General features: G+C 56.5%; 1 protein-coding gene across 5 annotated transcripts in view; it reads left to right on the top strand.

Annotated features, from left to right (window-relative positions):
* NPRL3 (NPR3 like, GATOR1 complex subunit) overlaps window positions 1–14,856 on the top strand; it is a 35,528-nt gene that overhangs the window by 14,484 nt on the left and 6,188 nt on the right. For all 5 annotated transcript variants that reach the window (XM_032604964.1, XM_032604962.1, XM_032604965.1 and 2 more), the window contains 4 exons: window positions 3,087–3,240; window positions 4,406–4,487; window positions 11,817–11,954; window positions 12,859–13,015. In XM_032604964.1, coding sequence (XP_032460855.1) covers window positions 3,087–3,240; window positions 4,406–4,487; window positions 11,817–11,954; window positions 12,859–13,015 — 531 coding nt within the window. The remainder of the gene's footprint in view (window positions 1–3,086; window positions 3,241–4,405; window positions 4,488–11,816; window positions 11,955–12,858; window positions 13,016–14,856) is intronic.

The following is a 14,856-nucleotide window of genomic DNA, read 5'->3' as shown; positions in this document are numbered from 1 at the left end:
TTTTCCCACTGAGGCTTTTCTGTTGTGAAGACCACAGGTCTCACTGAAGAGTTCAGAATCAAAAAAATGCTAGGGAAAAGCTCCTGAATGGAGCTTTCTCCTTTCTGAAGGGAGCTTAATTCTTAAAACTGTCCCACCTTGTTGATAAATAAAGAGCTGCAAGTTAAAACAAAGTCAGCTGTTCCTGGTGGCTGTCCCTGGGACTTGAGGTTCCGAGAGGAGACTCTTACTTTCTGCTCCGTGCACTTCCATAGTGTTTGCATTTTCACAGTGTCCCTTTATTACTTATATCATTACGTAATACAGACATCCACAAAGAGAACTCAAGTTAAAGACAGACAAACCAAAACCATGACCAGTGCTCTCCCCCCGTCAGCACTGATAGCCCCTGTGGGGTGGGCCATGAGAAGCAGCCTCGGCCCCACCCTGGACGTTGCTGGCAAGCCCTCATCTCTGGGGAGCAGGGTGTGATAGCGGAGTGTATGACACCCATGGACCCGACAGTCAAGAAAACAGGCAGATTTTAAAGTTGTACGAAGAGTTTTATAATAAGTAGCCTGGAAATAATCCTGGTATCCGGTAGTTGGGGAATGATTAGACAGGGTAGTGGTTTTACACACTGAAACGTCCTGTGGCCACTGAAGATGAGAAATGGGGGCGAGGCCAGATCCTGGAGCGGGTGGGTGGCTCACTGCCAGGTTAAAGCAGTGGGAACAGGGCAGTGTAGGATTTCAGAGCACAGAGGCCGTGAGGTGAACAGTGGGAGGAATTTAAAATAGCATAAAGGGTGGGCCAGTTTTTTTCTTCTTTTCTGTAGTTATTTTAAAATGTGCATGCTAAAAAAAAAATGTGCACCCTTTTTACTTTGAAAAGTTGTAAACAAACCCTGAGCTAGTGACAATAGATTGATGGTCCTTGCACACCTGTCTCTGAGATCCCACAGCAGCTGCCTTGCACCCTGGCTCCATCTGCCCCCAACCCATCGCTCACGTATTTCAAGACAAGTCTCAGACCCCATGTGTGCTCACCCCCACATACTTCAGAAGTCATCTCTGGAAAAGGGGGGACAGCTATTTTATACCATACCTGACAGAACTCACCGTAAGTTGGTATCAACTAGTACCTGGTCCATGGAAACGTGCCCTAGTTGCCACAGCGTTTTTTCCCGTTGACCTGTCTGAACCTGGGTGAAAACCAGAAGCCAGCCCACACAAGCTTGGGGGTTGTGTCTCCAGGTCTCTGACTCTCCCCTCCTTTGTCCTGTGAAGGGTCCACGGTCGGACCCATCTCAGTGTGCAGTCAGGCTTGCTCCATGTCCGTGTGTTTTCCGCAAGCTGAACGTTAGCTCTGAAGGCCTGACTGGATTTGGGTACAAGTTTCAGGGTGAGAAAATCTCGCAGGCAGATCCCTACACTTCACTGTTGCTTCACGTCGCGTGTGGGGAGAGTGGGTGTTTCTCGAGCTCCATTCAGGGCTGGCACATCCTGGGTGGCCGCTTTCTCACTGTGGCCCCACGTAGCCCAGGCTCTGTGGGCACCCTGAGCCGAGCCTGGCCTGTGCAGCCGGTTGGGACACCCAGGCACGCTCCATCCTCGCTCATCCTGGAGTGTGAGCGAGCGGCCCCAGACGCCTGACTTGCGACACCGTTGTGCCCTAGCCAGTAGGAGCGTGATGGAGGATGAGGCTCTCAGGTGTGACTGGGCTACTTCTTCAAGGGAGTAACCATGCGCCCAGGTCATTCTCCTCTCTCTGCTTTGCTGCGGGGAGGAATTTTACACAGATTTCTCTAAAATCTAAAGCAGAACATTTTGTTTTGAGGCAGTTGTGTACACCCTATACCCCAGACCCTCCGTTCCGTGACCTTGCGGGGACACTTGAGGGGCTGTCCTGGGCTTGGGGCAGGGCTGCTGCCCGTAGGTGGGCCCGGTGTGGAGTCAGCCCTCAGCCCTGTCCCCGCACAGGTGTGCTGCCTGGAGTGTGTTCTGTTTACGAACATGGGTCTGTAGGAGCTCAGAAAGTGTCTCCAGCTCCAGGTGGTGAACGGGTTTACTGAGTCAGGTCAGGGTCTGGCCCAGGAGCCTGGCTGTGGACACTCACCGCAGGGCCCTGCCTGTAGATAACCGGGAGCGGGGCGACCAGAGGTTCTAATCGTGGGCACCACTCCTCCCACCTCCACCCACGGGATGACTCAGCTGTTCTGGTGGCCTCCTGGAGCGCTGAGTCACAGTGGCTGGTTATCTGCTCCGTGTCCCATCTTCACAGACCCCACAGCTGCCTGCCCCACCCTTGGCCTGGGTAGATGCGCCCGCCTGGCCTGGCTGTGGCCCCTGATAGGTCCCAGAGTGAGCATGGGCGCGGAGGGAAGGGGATGGCCTGGCGCCTCCTGGCTTCTCTGTTAGCCAGGGTCTCAGGAAGAGCTGTTTACCCTGAGGACAGGTCTTCACTGAACAGTGGGCCTGGTGCTTCTGTTTCTCACACTGTGTCCTTGTTGTAACATGGGCTGTGTGACCAAATTCTCACACAACCGATCCTGTCCACTAGCACTCAGTGGCACATTGGTGACCGCAGACACTGCCAGGGGTTTTGCTCTGTTCTGAGCACTTGACATGTTGACTGATTGCTGAGAGAGGGGCCACTGTTCTCCTTTCTCAGATGAGAGCCTGTGACCCGGGGTCGCACAGCAGGTGGCTGATGGGATCTGTGCCTTCCATTGTGCCACTGGGCTGCCTCTGTCACGTCCAGAGTGGATGCCTGAACATCCTCTGCCTTCCGCATGGCCCTGGCCTGGGGCCCTGAGCATAGGCACCTCTCTCTGCATGGCCCTGGCCTGGGGCCCTGAGCATAGGCACCTCTCTCTGCTTGTTAGAAATGCCTGTGTCCCCCCTCCCTCCCCACCGGGGACCCCCACGGAGCCATCTGTGTTCTGTCCAGGCGGCCGTTCCATGCCCACGTTGCTGGGACAGGCCCTAGAGGGGACCCAGGACTGGGGACAGTGGTGGCACCCAGAGAGGGGCTCTGAGTGTTGCCGTATGTCCTCCCCGAGTGCATGTGCTACGATCGAGTTGGCTGTGGCCTCTCTCCTGCAGGCCAACGCTGACCCATCGGTGATAAACTGTCTGCACAACCTCTCCCGCCGCCTTGCCACCGTGCTGCAGCACGAGGAGCGCCGCTGCCAGTACCTCACGCGGGAGGCCAAGCTGATCCTGGCGCTGCAGGACGAGGTGTCTGCCATGGCTGACGGTGAGGGCGGCGGGCGGCCTCTCTGGGCAGGGACCCCGTTGGGTGGGCCGATGTGGAAACTTATGGTCTGTATGGTGGGCTCAGCATGCCCTGGGTGCACAGGAAGATCCCCAAGGGACACAGCTAGACCCAGATTCCTGAACTGATGTTCCAGGAGTGGCTTCCCAGCCCAAAACGTTCCCCTCCCCCCAGACCCCTGCACGGTGGCTCTTCCTGCAGGTCAGGCACCGCCTGCCCCGCCCTGGTCCTGCTGGACAGTCCCCTGAAGCAGGGGGCATGCAGAGGGGCAGCAGGAAGATTGAGCTGGCGGCGGGGGGGGAGTTCTTTGCTTTCACCTAAATTGAAGGGGGACCCAACTGAGTTATCAGCTGACCAGTTATTAAAAGTAATGTCTGATGATAGATCCCCATGAGGCTTTGGTGTACTGTCAACATTTCAGAGCAGAGAGATGCCCACCTGTCACAGACTGTTCACCTCCGTCTTCTCGGGTCAGCACCTCCGTAACAGAAGAGAAAACTAGGAACAGATTTGCCAGTGAACCTGGGCTAATTTTAACAATAAGTAGAAGTGTACATGAACTGTGTCACTCGGGTGCATTTTTTCAGTAAAAGTTATCTTTTGATGTTTGACAGTTAGTTGTCAAATGTGTAATATATTTGTTTTGCCCAGCTATGTACTAGCTAATAACAATCCAGAAGTTTTGTTTTTTAAACATTCTCTTTAGAATCTGTGACTTTTTCACAGGAAATTTTTAAAAGTTTAATTTAAGTACATATATTTTCTGTTAGACATTTTTGAGAAAAGATTAACAAGAGACTTTGGATCATGAAAATAAATTGCACTGGTGTGTGTGGGGGAAGGAGTGGGGTGAGGCAGGGAGTGATTGGCCTGAGGTGGGGGTGGCTCTGGCAGCCTGCGGGGAGCCTGCAGGGTAGCTGCAGAAGGGTTTCTTCCTGTGAGGGCTGTGGCTACAGGGTCAGGTTGGGCCACTGGTGAAGGGTAAATCTAGACATCCCTTATAAAGACGGTTGAGCACACCAGTGGAGAATTTCCTGATGTTTGGTTTACAGCCACCTAAAATTCTTTTTAGGTTAAGCTTGTCTTCTGGCCTGTGCAAGCTCCTCGCTGTGCAGACTCTGAGTCCTCTGTGTTACAATTCTTGCAGCAAATGATGGGCCTCAGTCCCCGTTCCATCACATCCTGCCCAAGTGCAAGCTGGCCAGGGACCTCAAGGACGCTTACGACAGGTGAGACGGTGGCCTGCTTCCCATGGGCCTCTCCGGGCTGGTGCCGTTTCCCTGCTGTGCCTGAGATGGGGGGAGGCTGGGGAGGAGCCCCGCTGGGACGGTCACCTCCAGACTTGTCTTTAGCCAGAAAATGAACCTGAAGAAAGCTGAGCATGGGACCTGAAATGCACGGTGACGCTGACTGAGGGCAACACCGTGCCAAGTTCCAGGCCCACCTTCATTAGGCATGGTCACTGTCACCACCTCACCCACGAGGAGACTGAGGCTCAGGGGCTGGGGCTGGGGTTGCCTCTGCTTCCCCCGCACCGGGGACGTGGGGGTTTGGGACGCTGAGTGTGTGAGGGCAGCAGGCGTTGGAGACACTGCTCATATTAGTGGCTCAGCACCAACTCTCTTAAATGTGGACCAGCAAGGCACTTCTCTTCTTTTTTTTCTTTTTTTTTTTTTCATTTTTTTGCGGTATGTGGGCCTCTCACTGCTGTGGCCTCTCCTGTTGCGGAGCACAGGCCCCGGACGCACAGGCTCGGCGGCCATGGCTCACGGGCCCAGCTGCTCCATGGCATGTGGGATCTTCCCGGACTGGGGCACGAACCCGTGTCCCCTGCATCGGCAGGCGGACTCTCAACCACTGCGCCACCAGGGAAGCCCCACTTCTCTTCTTTTTAAAGAGCGTCCGTGTGGCTCTGACCACTGCTCCCTGGCCCTGGGTCTGCAGTGGGGATGGGATGGGGAATGGGGGTGGGGGGCTGTCTGCCCAAGTGCATCTGGCCAGTTGGCTCACCAGGGGCCTCTCAGGGCTGAGGGGACCTTGCAGCACCAGGCATGTTGCTGGACAGATAGTGTGTAGGTGCAGGCCTCTCTCCTCTCCACCACCCCCAACTTCCCCACATTCTCCTCTGCTCCCGCACCTCCCCCACCCCGGCTTTCTCGGGGTTTCGTTCTGTCCAGTGGACCCACATTCCCTGCTGGAGGTGGACCTGATCTGAGAGCTGGGGCCACAGCACCATCGGGGATCTTCACTGCAGCGTGTGGGACCTTTAGTTGCAGCGTGCGGGATCTAGTTCCCCGACTAGGGATTGAAGCTGGGCCCCCTTCACTGGGAACGTGGAGTCTTAGCCACTGGACCACCAGGGAAGTCCCTTTCTTTTTTTTTGATGTTAATATTTTTTCTGATTTCACCAATGATATGTGTTTATTATAGACATTTAGGAAATATAAAAAAATATAAAGGAAATAAAAATCATCTATAATCCCATACCCAGTGATAATCACTATGACCTTTTGGTAAGTTTCCTTTTTTTTAACTTAAGCCTTTGAAAAGGTCACCTGTCCTTTGAGTCTGAAAGTCAGAGCACAGAGTTTCTTTCCCGTTGCTCCCTCACCAGGTCTCCTTCCTGGTGGCAGGTGCGGCGCATCAGGCAGTGAGTGTCGTGCGCCCCATCGCAAGGTGCTAAAGCACATACGGTGAACCCTTTCGTAGCCAGAGCGCACTGAGTGCACGGTTCGCCCTTTACCTCCTCGCTTTGACGTGCAGCTTACCGACAGACGTCTGTCTGGGTAAACAGGCACTGACTTCTTGCTGCACAGCTGCCTGCCCCCTCCCTGGGGCATCATTGACTCCAGCTTTTGCTGCTGAAAGAGGCGCTGCTCAGCTATATCCATGTTATTTCGTGCGAGTGCTTGTGCATCCATGAGATAAATTCCTAGAAGTAGAATTGCCGGGCTGAATAGGTCAGGTGTGCGTGTCATTTGGAGGCGCTTCTTTCTGTGGCTCAGTCTGCATTCCCATCAGCAGCACCTGAGCTTTGCCAGCACAGGGTCTTGTGAGCTTTTGGGTACTGCCCACCGTGATGTGTGGAGGACGGGGTCTCAGGGCAGCTTTATCTGAACGCAGGTGTGCGCGACTTCACGTGTGGAACATCCCTGTTTCCTTTTCTGTGAGCGCTCTGCTCCAACTCCTCACCTGTTTGGTTTTTTTTTCTTTTTTGGCCCAGCTGCACAGCTTGGGGGATCTTAGTTCCCCGACTAGGGGTTGCACCTGCGCCCTCTGTGGTGAAAGCGGAGTCCTAACCACTGGACCGCCAGGGAAGTTTTCCCCCCTCACCCGTGTTCTTTTGGGGGCACAGGTGCCTTTATGTGGGAGGGAGAGCTGTCCTTTGGGGTGTGCGTCCGGGCTGGAGTTTCCGTTTCTTTATTTCGGTGACCTCTGGGCGTTGGGGGAGATCAGAGCAGCGTGAAACGCCCCTTGCTGCATGATTGCCTTGGTTTCTGGTCCCTCCTGCTCTGGAGACCTCTTGGCGAAGCCTTGGTCTTGACCCAGAACAGATTTCTGGTCTTGTAGTCTGACCCTGTCTCTTTTTTTCCACATGATCACATGGCAGTTTTTCCTGCAGTAAGAGCATTACTGCCCTCTGGTCTGGGTGGCCTGGTATGAGAAACCCCTTCCTTGGAAACTGTTGCCATTTTCTGAGTGGGAGTTTGCATGCCTCAAGTAGGATTAGACTACAAGCTAAGTTCACACTAACGTGGAATTACAATAAAAAGCAAACCAGAACCAGACTTTATGTTTCTAAGTGAATAATGAGCTGTGATTTCTTAGGTTTGAATTGTGTTGGAAAGTTGGAGGGAATGAGGCCCTGGAGAGTTGGCTGCTTCCTTGGTGACCTGCTGGGCCGGCCGAGCTGGGGCTTGCGGCAGCCCAGCACCCTCTAGTGGCACTAGTTCCAAGGACAGGAGTCAGCGTTTGCGGCAAAAACAGCTGCCAGGGTCCACCATTCAGCACTTAGATTCCTTCCAGAACCGAGGTGTGTCAGTTTCCTCCAGGTGAAACACCACCCCATCCTTCCTATTTCCAGACCTCACTCTGACCAAGTGGGGTCTGGAAACGGGCTCCTGGGTCCTGGGTCCGGCCCCAGGGAAACCGGCGGTGCTTCTCCCGCAGGAGTCCCAGGGGCATCGGTGTCCTCCCCGTCCCCTGTCCCCGCCTGGCAACAGCAGCGGCTCTGAGACTTCCCAGGAGCCCCCTGGTCTGTGGCCTTCCCTCTGACCCACCAGGTCCATGTTGGCCTCGAGGGTCTGGCCTGGCCCACTCTGCTCCTGCAGGGTGGACTGCACCTTGGAGCTAAGAAGGGGAGGCTGTGCAGGCGGTGGGGAACATACAGCTCTTTCCTGGTGGAGACTTGCTGGCTGACCCCTGGGAAGGGCGTTCTCAGAGCAGAAGTGAGAGGCTGGAAGCTGTGAGAACTGGTTGAGGTTAGGGGTTGGGGTGGGACTTTGCAAAGGAATGGCTCTGGATTGGCTGCTTTAATTAAAATCCGGGTTTGTGGTGTGGCCTGGCGGTCCTGTGCCCCGGGACTTAGGCGCCTGTGGCCGCCTCAACTTGCCCAGCACCTGTGTCTGCCTGTGCAGCTTTGTGACTTGAGTGACAGCACCCCATGAGGTCAGGGACATCCCCTCACTTTCTGTGACACAGCCCTCGTGCTCGGCATGTGGTTGAAGGGATGAGTAAACACGAGTCCCGTTGATGTGGATTCCGTGGGGCTTGAAGGAGTGCTTGTTGAAGAGTTCTCAGAGCTGACAGGGCCTGTGGTGGGCCCGGGAGGCTGGGAGCCTGGGGAAGCCACCCAGGTCCGGGCCTGTGGGCGGTGCTGTGTGCGCTGGGGATGCTGCCTCACTGCTGCCCATCCAGAGCAGGGGTGGGCCCACAGACACGTCCGCAAGTATCCTGGGAATTTCAGTCTCTGTTGCCATGAAACGCACTTAAACCTAAACTTAAACATTTCAAGGTTGGCCTTTTGGAGCCCACCCAGACCTCGTGGGTCATGTGCAGTTTCGTCCCAGTGCATGTTGTGTTTGGACCAAAGGGTGTAGGGCTGGCTTCGAAGGTCTCTGGCCTGGGGCAGGAAGAAGGGTGACCGGTCCGAGGCTAGAGGAGGACGTTAGGTTAGGAATTGAAATTCTCTCTAGGATGCTGAGGTGTGAGCTGATGAAATGAGCTGGTGCACAGTCGTCTGGGGTGTGAAAGATAAGAGCTTGTTGGAAGGCCGGTGTGGCCGCCTCAGGACGCGGGCTCTGGAGGAGCATCTATCTCAAGTCGCAGGCGGGGCGGTGTCTGGGAGCTGTGTGAGGGGCCGGATAAGCCTCACACTGGGGCAGTGTTTTTCCTCAGAGTTCCCAGACCCAACCGTTAACTGCCAGCAAATAGAAGTGAGAGCTTCCCAGGACCCATTTCGGGCCCAACTTCTGCTCTGCTAGTTTTGTCTTAAAGCCGCACACACTTGAGAAACAAGGGCAAACATCTCTCTTTCCTCCTCCTGACAGACCTCAGCACAGCTCCGGGCTCACCTCTTGATAGCGGTGGGGTTTATAGGACATTCCCAGTGCGGCGCCCTCCCTCCTGGCTTGTTCCAGGGTGTCCCGGGGTTCGCCTGGGCCTGCAGCTGGCCCTCGGGTGCTGCTGGAGATGGCGCTCAGGGTCTGCACGCTACAGAGCTCCGTTTGTTTGTAAAGAGGCACCAGCCTCAGTGCCAAGTGCCCCACAGGAGGCAGTCGCCAGTGTTGGGAACATGGAGTAAAGTCCACGTGGAAACTAGGGACCCAGGGAGGGCGTGTCTCCCCCCAGAGAAGAGGACCCCATGCCAGCATGTGCCCAGACTGTGTGGCCAGGGCTCTGGGGACAGTGACATGATGGAGAGTCTGCACAGGCCTTGACTCTTCGTTTCCCTGGTACCCAGATTCGGCACTTGCAGCTGAGTCTCCATGAGGCCTGTCCCAAGCCCCCTCCCAGCCCATACACACCCCTGCACCCTCCCCCCATCCCTTTTCTTACCACTCTCTTGGGCTTCTCGTGTTCACACAGTTTGCTTACGATTCCCTGTGTCTTTCTCGGCACCGCTGAGTGGGAGCCCCCAAGTGCAGGGCTGTAAATTGTGCCCCAGGAGCCCGAACCAGTGCTTGGGGCCTCTGCATGTGCCATGTGGCTCGGCAACCTGCACGTGGCATCCCTGGGCTCCTTGAGGAGCCCACACGGCTACCTCTGAAATGAGAGGCCTCTCAGTGTTTACTTCTGACTCTGCGGCATTCATTCTAGCAGGCACTTTGAGCCGTGTCCTAGAGGGGAGCTCAGAGACAGGAAGACCTTGATTTTGAATCCACCAGCCTTTCCGAGCTGGGGTGAAGTGAATGGAGGAGGAGCTGGCGCCCAGTTTCCCCTGCCTGCTTCTCTCATACACAGATGCTGAGAGCATAAATGTTGCCCAGGCAAGTGGAGCCACTACCCTGGGTCCCCTTCGTGTGACTTTTGATCCCTGAAGACGCTGTTTCCCAGGGTTTGACGTGAGCCGTCCAGCCCACAAAGGCCCTTGGCCAAGGAGTGGGGAGGCTCCAGGAGCCTCTGTCTGCTCAGGTGTACTTGCTTCCTCCTGGAAGAAGCCAAGAGCGGTGTCCTCCACTGGGACCTGGGGAAGGACCCGGGGTCTCTTCCCCAAATTGTGACAGTCACCAAACCCGTGCCTGGGTTTCACCTTAAGGGGCTGTGTCATTAGCATTGGCCAAACCTTTGCCCTCCAGACTCAGCTACAGCCTGCAGCTCAGAGCCTAAGACCGTCCCTTGAGGGGGTCTCTTGGGGGCCTGGTTCTCCTGACGCCCTGGTGGCAGGACAGGCAGAGGGAGCAGACGCCGGTATTGGCAGGAGTCCTGGGGCAGTTGAGGTCACAGACGTGCTTTGTGTTCTTCCCACGGTCCTTTGCCCGTTGCCCATTCCCTGCTGGAGACAATGAAGGCTTATTTTTACATTTGAAACTGCTGACCATGGATTCTGCCGTCCGTCTGGGCGGAGCTGTGGGGAGAGGCTGTAAGAACGGCCTGTGGGCGCGGGGGGGGGGGGGGGGGGGGGCCGCGGGGCCGCCTCCCAGCATCCTGCATCTGTGTGCCTGAGAGCCCTGAGACCTGAGCACCAGCGGGGCCAGCAGAGTGGGGCTGGAGTGTGACGGGGAGGGTACCCCGGGCAGGGCAGGCGGGCCTTGGCTGGGCACAGACCCCCTTGCCCTCTGCTCCAGCAGTCGCTCCCCCCACGTCCACACCAGGTGCCATGCCACGGAGCCATGGCCCCAGCTTTGTGTGTGGTCCCCCTGCACGGCGCTGCTAGGAGACTGTTCTCCTGGCAGGGTCTTCCTGAGAGATGGTCCCCCCAGAGCGGACACATGTTCCTCGGGCCTTTTCCTTCCTCCATTCAGGAAATGCCCTCAGTGCCCCCACGTACCCCACCATTACGGGTTGTACGGTGAGCAGTGCACCTTGTGACTGAATTCTGGTCGGGAAACAGCACTGACCAGGAGACGGCAGGTCGTGCTGCTGCCTGGTGCACAGGACACACGGGAACTGTGAGCAGCCTGTGGGGCCTGGCTCATGGTTGAGCCACTGAGAAGGTGGCGCTTGAGTTGAGATCTGAAAAGGGGGGAAGGAACCCCGGGGCACCTGGGGGAGAGTGTGTGGCCAGGGCAATTACATGGGCCTGGAGAGCCGCAGGGCAGCCTATTTTGCTGGACCCATGGGAGGCGGGGAGGAGACAGGGTCGGAGAAGAGTGGGCAGGTCGCACAGGGCTCCGGCACTCTGGGGTCTTGGTTGGGACTGCTTACGTGGGAACCCTGGGGGTCTGAGTGGAGAGGGCGGACAGAGGGGGCCGGAACGGAGAAGGTCTGGACTTTGTCCCTGCTATGAAGCAGATAGGATTGACAGATGGTTTGAGGTGGGATGTGAGAAATGAGGGTCAGACACAGAGTTGCCATGTCTGGCCTGAGCAAGGCCAGGGCTTGAAAGAACCAAAGTTCCATCACGGAGACGAGGGAAGCCGAAGGTTTGAGCCGAGGCTGGCATTGGCGGTGGCCGTGGAGCCCCTGGGGCTGCTGGTGTCTGCAGGGGGATGGGCCCCTCCCCGGCAGGACCTTCCTCTCCTGCTCAACTCTCCCTTTTGGTGACAGGCCCTGCCCTGCCAGGCAGCCCACTGTGATGGAGCCTTCCTCAGGTGTGCAGAGGCGGCCTCAGGATACCCCTAGTGCACTGAGCCTGTGGGACAGAGATGGGAGCCCTGGCTCTCTAGTTGGACTAGAGTTTCCAGGGCTGGCCAGGAATACAGTTTTTGTGGGTGTTCCTAATACTTTTTCTTCTCTTACACATACTGAGGTCCGGGACAAGATGCTTTCTTGCTCTGGAAGTCTCCCCCTGCAGTTTCCTCCGTGTGCTGGGAGGAGGCGCCCTCAGGGATGTCTGTGTGGCTTGTGTGCACGGCTGGGAGCTGCTATGTGGGTGGCTGACGGCCCGCTCTCTGCAGCCTGTGCACATCTGGCGTGGTGCGGCTCCACGTCAACAGCTGGCTGGAGGTGAGCTTCTGCCTGCCCCATAAGATCCACTACGCGGCCACGAGCCTTATTCCCCCCGAGGCCATCGAGCAGAGCCTGAAGGCCATCCGGTGAGTGCCAGCCCCACGCACACCCTGCCAGGGCCCTGCTCTCCTGTGTCCTGAGGTTTACCAAGTACTTGGTTCCAAAAATCGTCTTTTCCTCTTCCTGCCACAGAAATTGGCAGGTAGGGCGCTGCTGTTTACAGAGTAAAAATACACGCCTTTGTGTCCAGTTTTGTCTAGAGATGACCACCCCAGGTTCCCCACGGGCCCTCTCAGCACTGCCTGGCCAAGCGGGGCGCTATGCTGCGGTCCCAGACGAGGACCTGGGCAGGGCTGTGGGGCTAAGCATCATGGCAGGGGCCAGGAGCCAACCACGGGAGACGTTGTGTCTTCATGGTGTTACTCACCGGACCTCCTGCTCAGATCAGAACTTGTGAGATCTGTTTCTTCATGTCACTGATTTCCTTCAAGGAAAGCGCTGAGCCCAATCTTCTGCCTCCCCCTCCTCCATCAAGTCCTTTGTTTCCTTAAACGTTTTTTAACCAGAAAAGGAAATCTGGGTACATAATAGAAAATGTTGAGACGACAGAAAGCAAAGCACTGCCTGGTCCCTCCTCCCTCCCCAGGCCTGTGCGCCGCCCCGGGCTTCCTTGCTAAGTGTATTTCTAGGTAGTTCTATTCATAGTCTGCAGTGGGGATTTTGCTTTTCCCATATTTGGGACTCTTTCCTTAGGAAAGATTCACTCGTTTTCGAACGAACATTTGCTGGGCAATCCCAGAGGTGGGATGGAGCCAGGTCACCCGTCAGGCCTTCCTCAGTTTTTTCTGTGGGTGATCCTTGCAGGTTTTTAGAGGCCTCAGGGCACAGCACTGTCTTCCGCTTCCTCCCCGGCCTCTTCTCTGCAGATGCACACCCAGGGCAAGGGCCTGGGGCTCGCTGGTTGTGATGACCCGTGTCTCTGCCCCACAGCCCGTACCACGCCCTTCTGCTGCTCAGCGACGAGAAGTCCCTGCTGGGCGAGCTCCCGATTGACTGCTCCCCAGCCCTGGTGCGTGTGATCAAGACCACGTCTGCTGTGAAGAACCTGCAGCAGCTGGCCCAGGACGCAGACCTGGCCTTGCTGCAGGTACCCTGGGGGCTTGAGGAGACACCCTGGGTGGGCAGGATGGGCAGCAGGGAGGGGCTGGACGCATCACAGCTGGCACCTCAGGTCGCCTCCCTAGGGCCTGCATGCAGCCGAGGGCTGCTGCGTGGCCTGCTGTGGTGGTGGGTGGATCTGGAGTCTGACCTGGGGTCAGGCCTCGGGATTGACTTCCTCCTCTGTGGAGGGGAGGGGGCAGTGAAACTGTGGCAGAGGAGTGAGGCCATCGTGGTGCCAGGTGACGGGGCCGCACAGGACCAGAGCCAGGGCTGGGGGCTTGCAGGGTTGAAGCAGGGGTACACAGGGTGCCTTAGCCCACGTGGGAGCCATGCAGAGCCAGCATCAAACCCAGTGGCCTTGATTCCCCACGCCACGCCCCACGGGCACACAGGCCTGTGTTTCTGTGCAAGGTGCCACCTCCTTGCCGAGCCACGTGCTCATGAGCTGCCCTTTCTGACCAGATGGGGGCCCCTTCTCCCTGGCTGTGGATTTGGTTTGAACCTGGGCAGGGACTGGGGGCAAGGAAAAGCACAGGGAGAAGTTGAAGGCCAGGGGCAGGGGGCCTTCCAAGCGACAGCCTGACGGTGGACTCAGGGTCTGGAACGGGGCACTGTGTGGCCACCAGGGGGCAGCAGGGCCTGGCCCAGGGACCAGCGGCTCCTACAAAGGCCAAGGGTGGAGCACCATGAGGTGAGGCACCTCCAGGGAGCCCTTGGCCTTTGCTCCTTAGCACGTTAGGGGAGCTTGTCTTCCAGGCCTGACTCTCAGGCCATGTTCCCCAAAGCAGCCTCTCTGGATTCTTTCGTCCCAAATAAGCCCTTCCCCCATCTCTACCCCATGACCTTTGTCCACCCCATCTGAAAGTGTTTATTGGACTCTGCCTTCGTGTTTCACATGGGCTCCTGGACTGCCTACCTAGCACCCACGAGACAAAGAACATTTAATGCGCTGGCTGTTGCGTGTGTGCTGCGGAGTTTGTGTTCTGACCAGTACTGGCTGATCAGCAGGTGCCTGTGAGTGTGCGGCTCTGAGGGGGTGACCCTCACTGTCCCCTGAGGCTGCCCAACACGGAGCCTGTTTGGACACTGCGCCTCACAGTCCCCCAGACACAGACAAAGCTCTGATGATGTCCCCTTCGCCTCTCCCCGGCCTTGCCATGGGGTTCCCTTGCTGTTTCCTTCCATGCCCCTTCCCGCTGAACCTGGTGCAAATCAGGGTTTGCCGCTGGTGTGGTCGTGCAGACGCCCCCTGGGGCCCAGCCCTGGTGGTTGACCTTACCAGCCTCTGGGACTGCTGCTTCCTGCAGCAGACCACCTAGCGGAGGCCCCCGTGGGGAGGGAGGCCAGCGAGCCCAGCTGGAACCTCAAGCACAGGTGTCAATGTCACCAGATGATTTAAAATCACTCATGTTCCATCCTAGGCAAAAAAGCTCTACAAGTATTTTGAGGGTTTTTTGTCATGATGAAATTAATATATTCTTATAAAAGTTCAAATATCATACAAATTATAAACAGAAAAAGAGAAAGTCCCCATAATCCCATATCCTCGTGGTAACCTAGATTCCTCCAAGCTTTTTATGTACATATTAACACATAATCTCTGAATAACAAAATTAGGATCACACATTACTTGTGATTGGGTGAACAGTGGCCCCGTAGACCTAATCCCTGGGACCTGTGAGTGTGACCTTCCTTATGTGGGACTTTGCAGATGGGAATAACGCCCTTGAGACAGGGTGATGATCCTGGATGATCTGGGTGGGCCCTTCTGAGAGGGAGGCGGGGATGTGACCATGAGGCAGAGATGAGACGTGTGGTCACAGCAAC

This window comes from Phocoena sinus, chromosome 15 (assembly GCF_008692025.1).
Source record: "Phocoena sinus isolate mPhoSin1 chromosome 15, mPhoSin1.pri, whole genome shotgun sequence".
Taxonomy (NCBI): domain Eukaryota; kingdom Metazoa; phylum Chordata; class Mammalia; order Artiodactyla; family Phocoenidae; genus Phocoena; species Phocoena sinus.
Note: the sequence above shows the minus strand (reverse complement) of the source record. Positions and strands in the feature narration are given on the sequence as shown.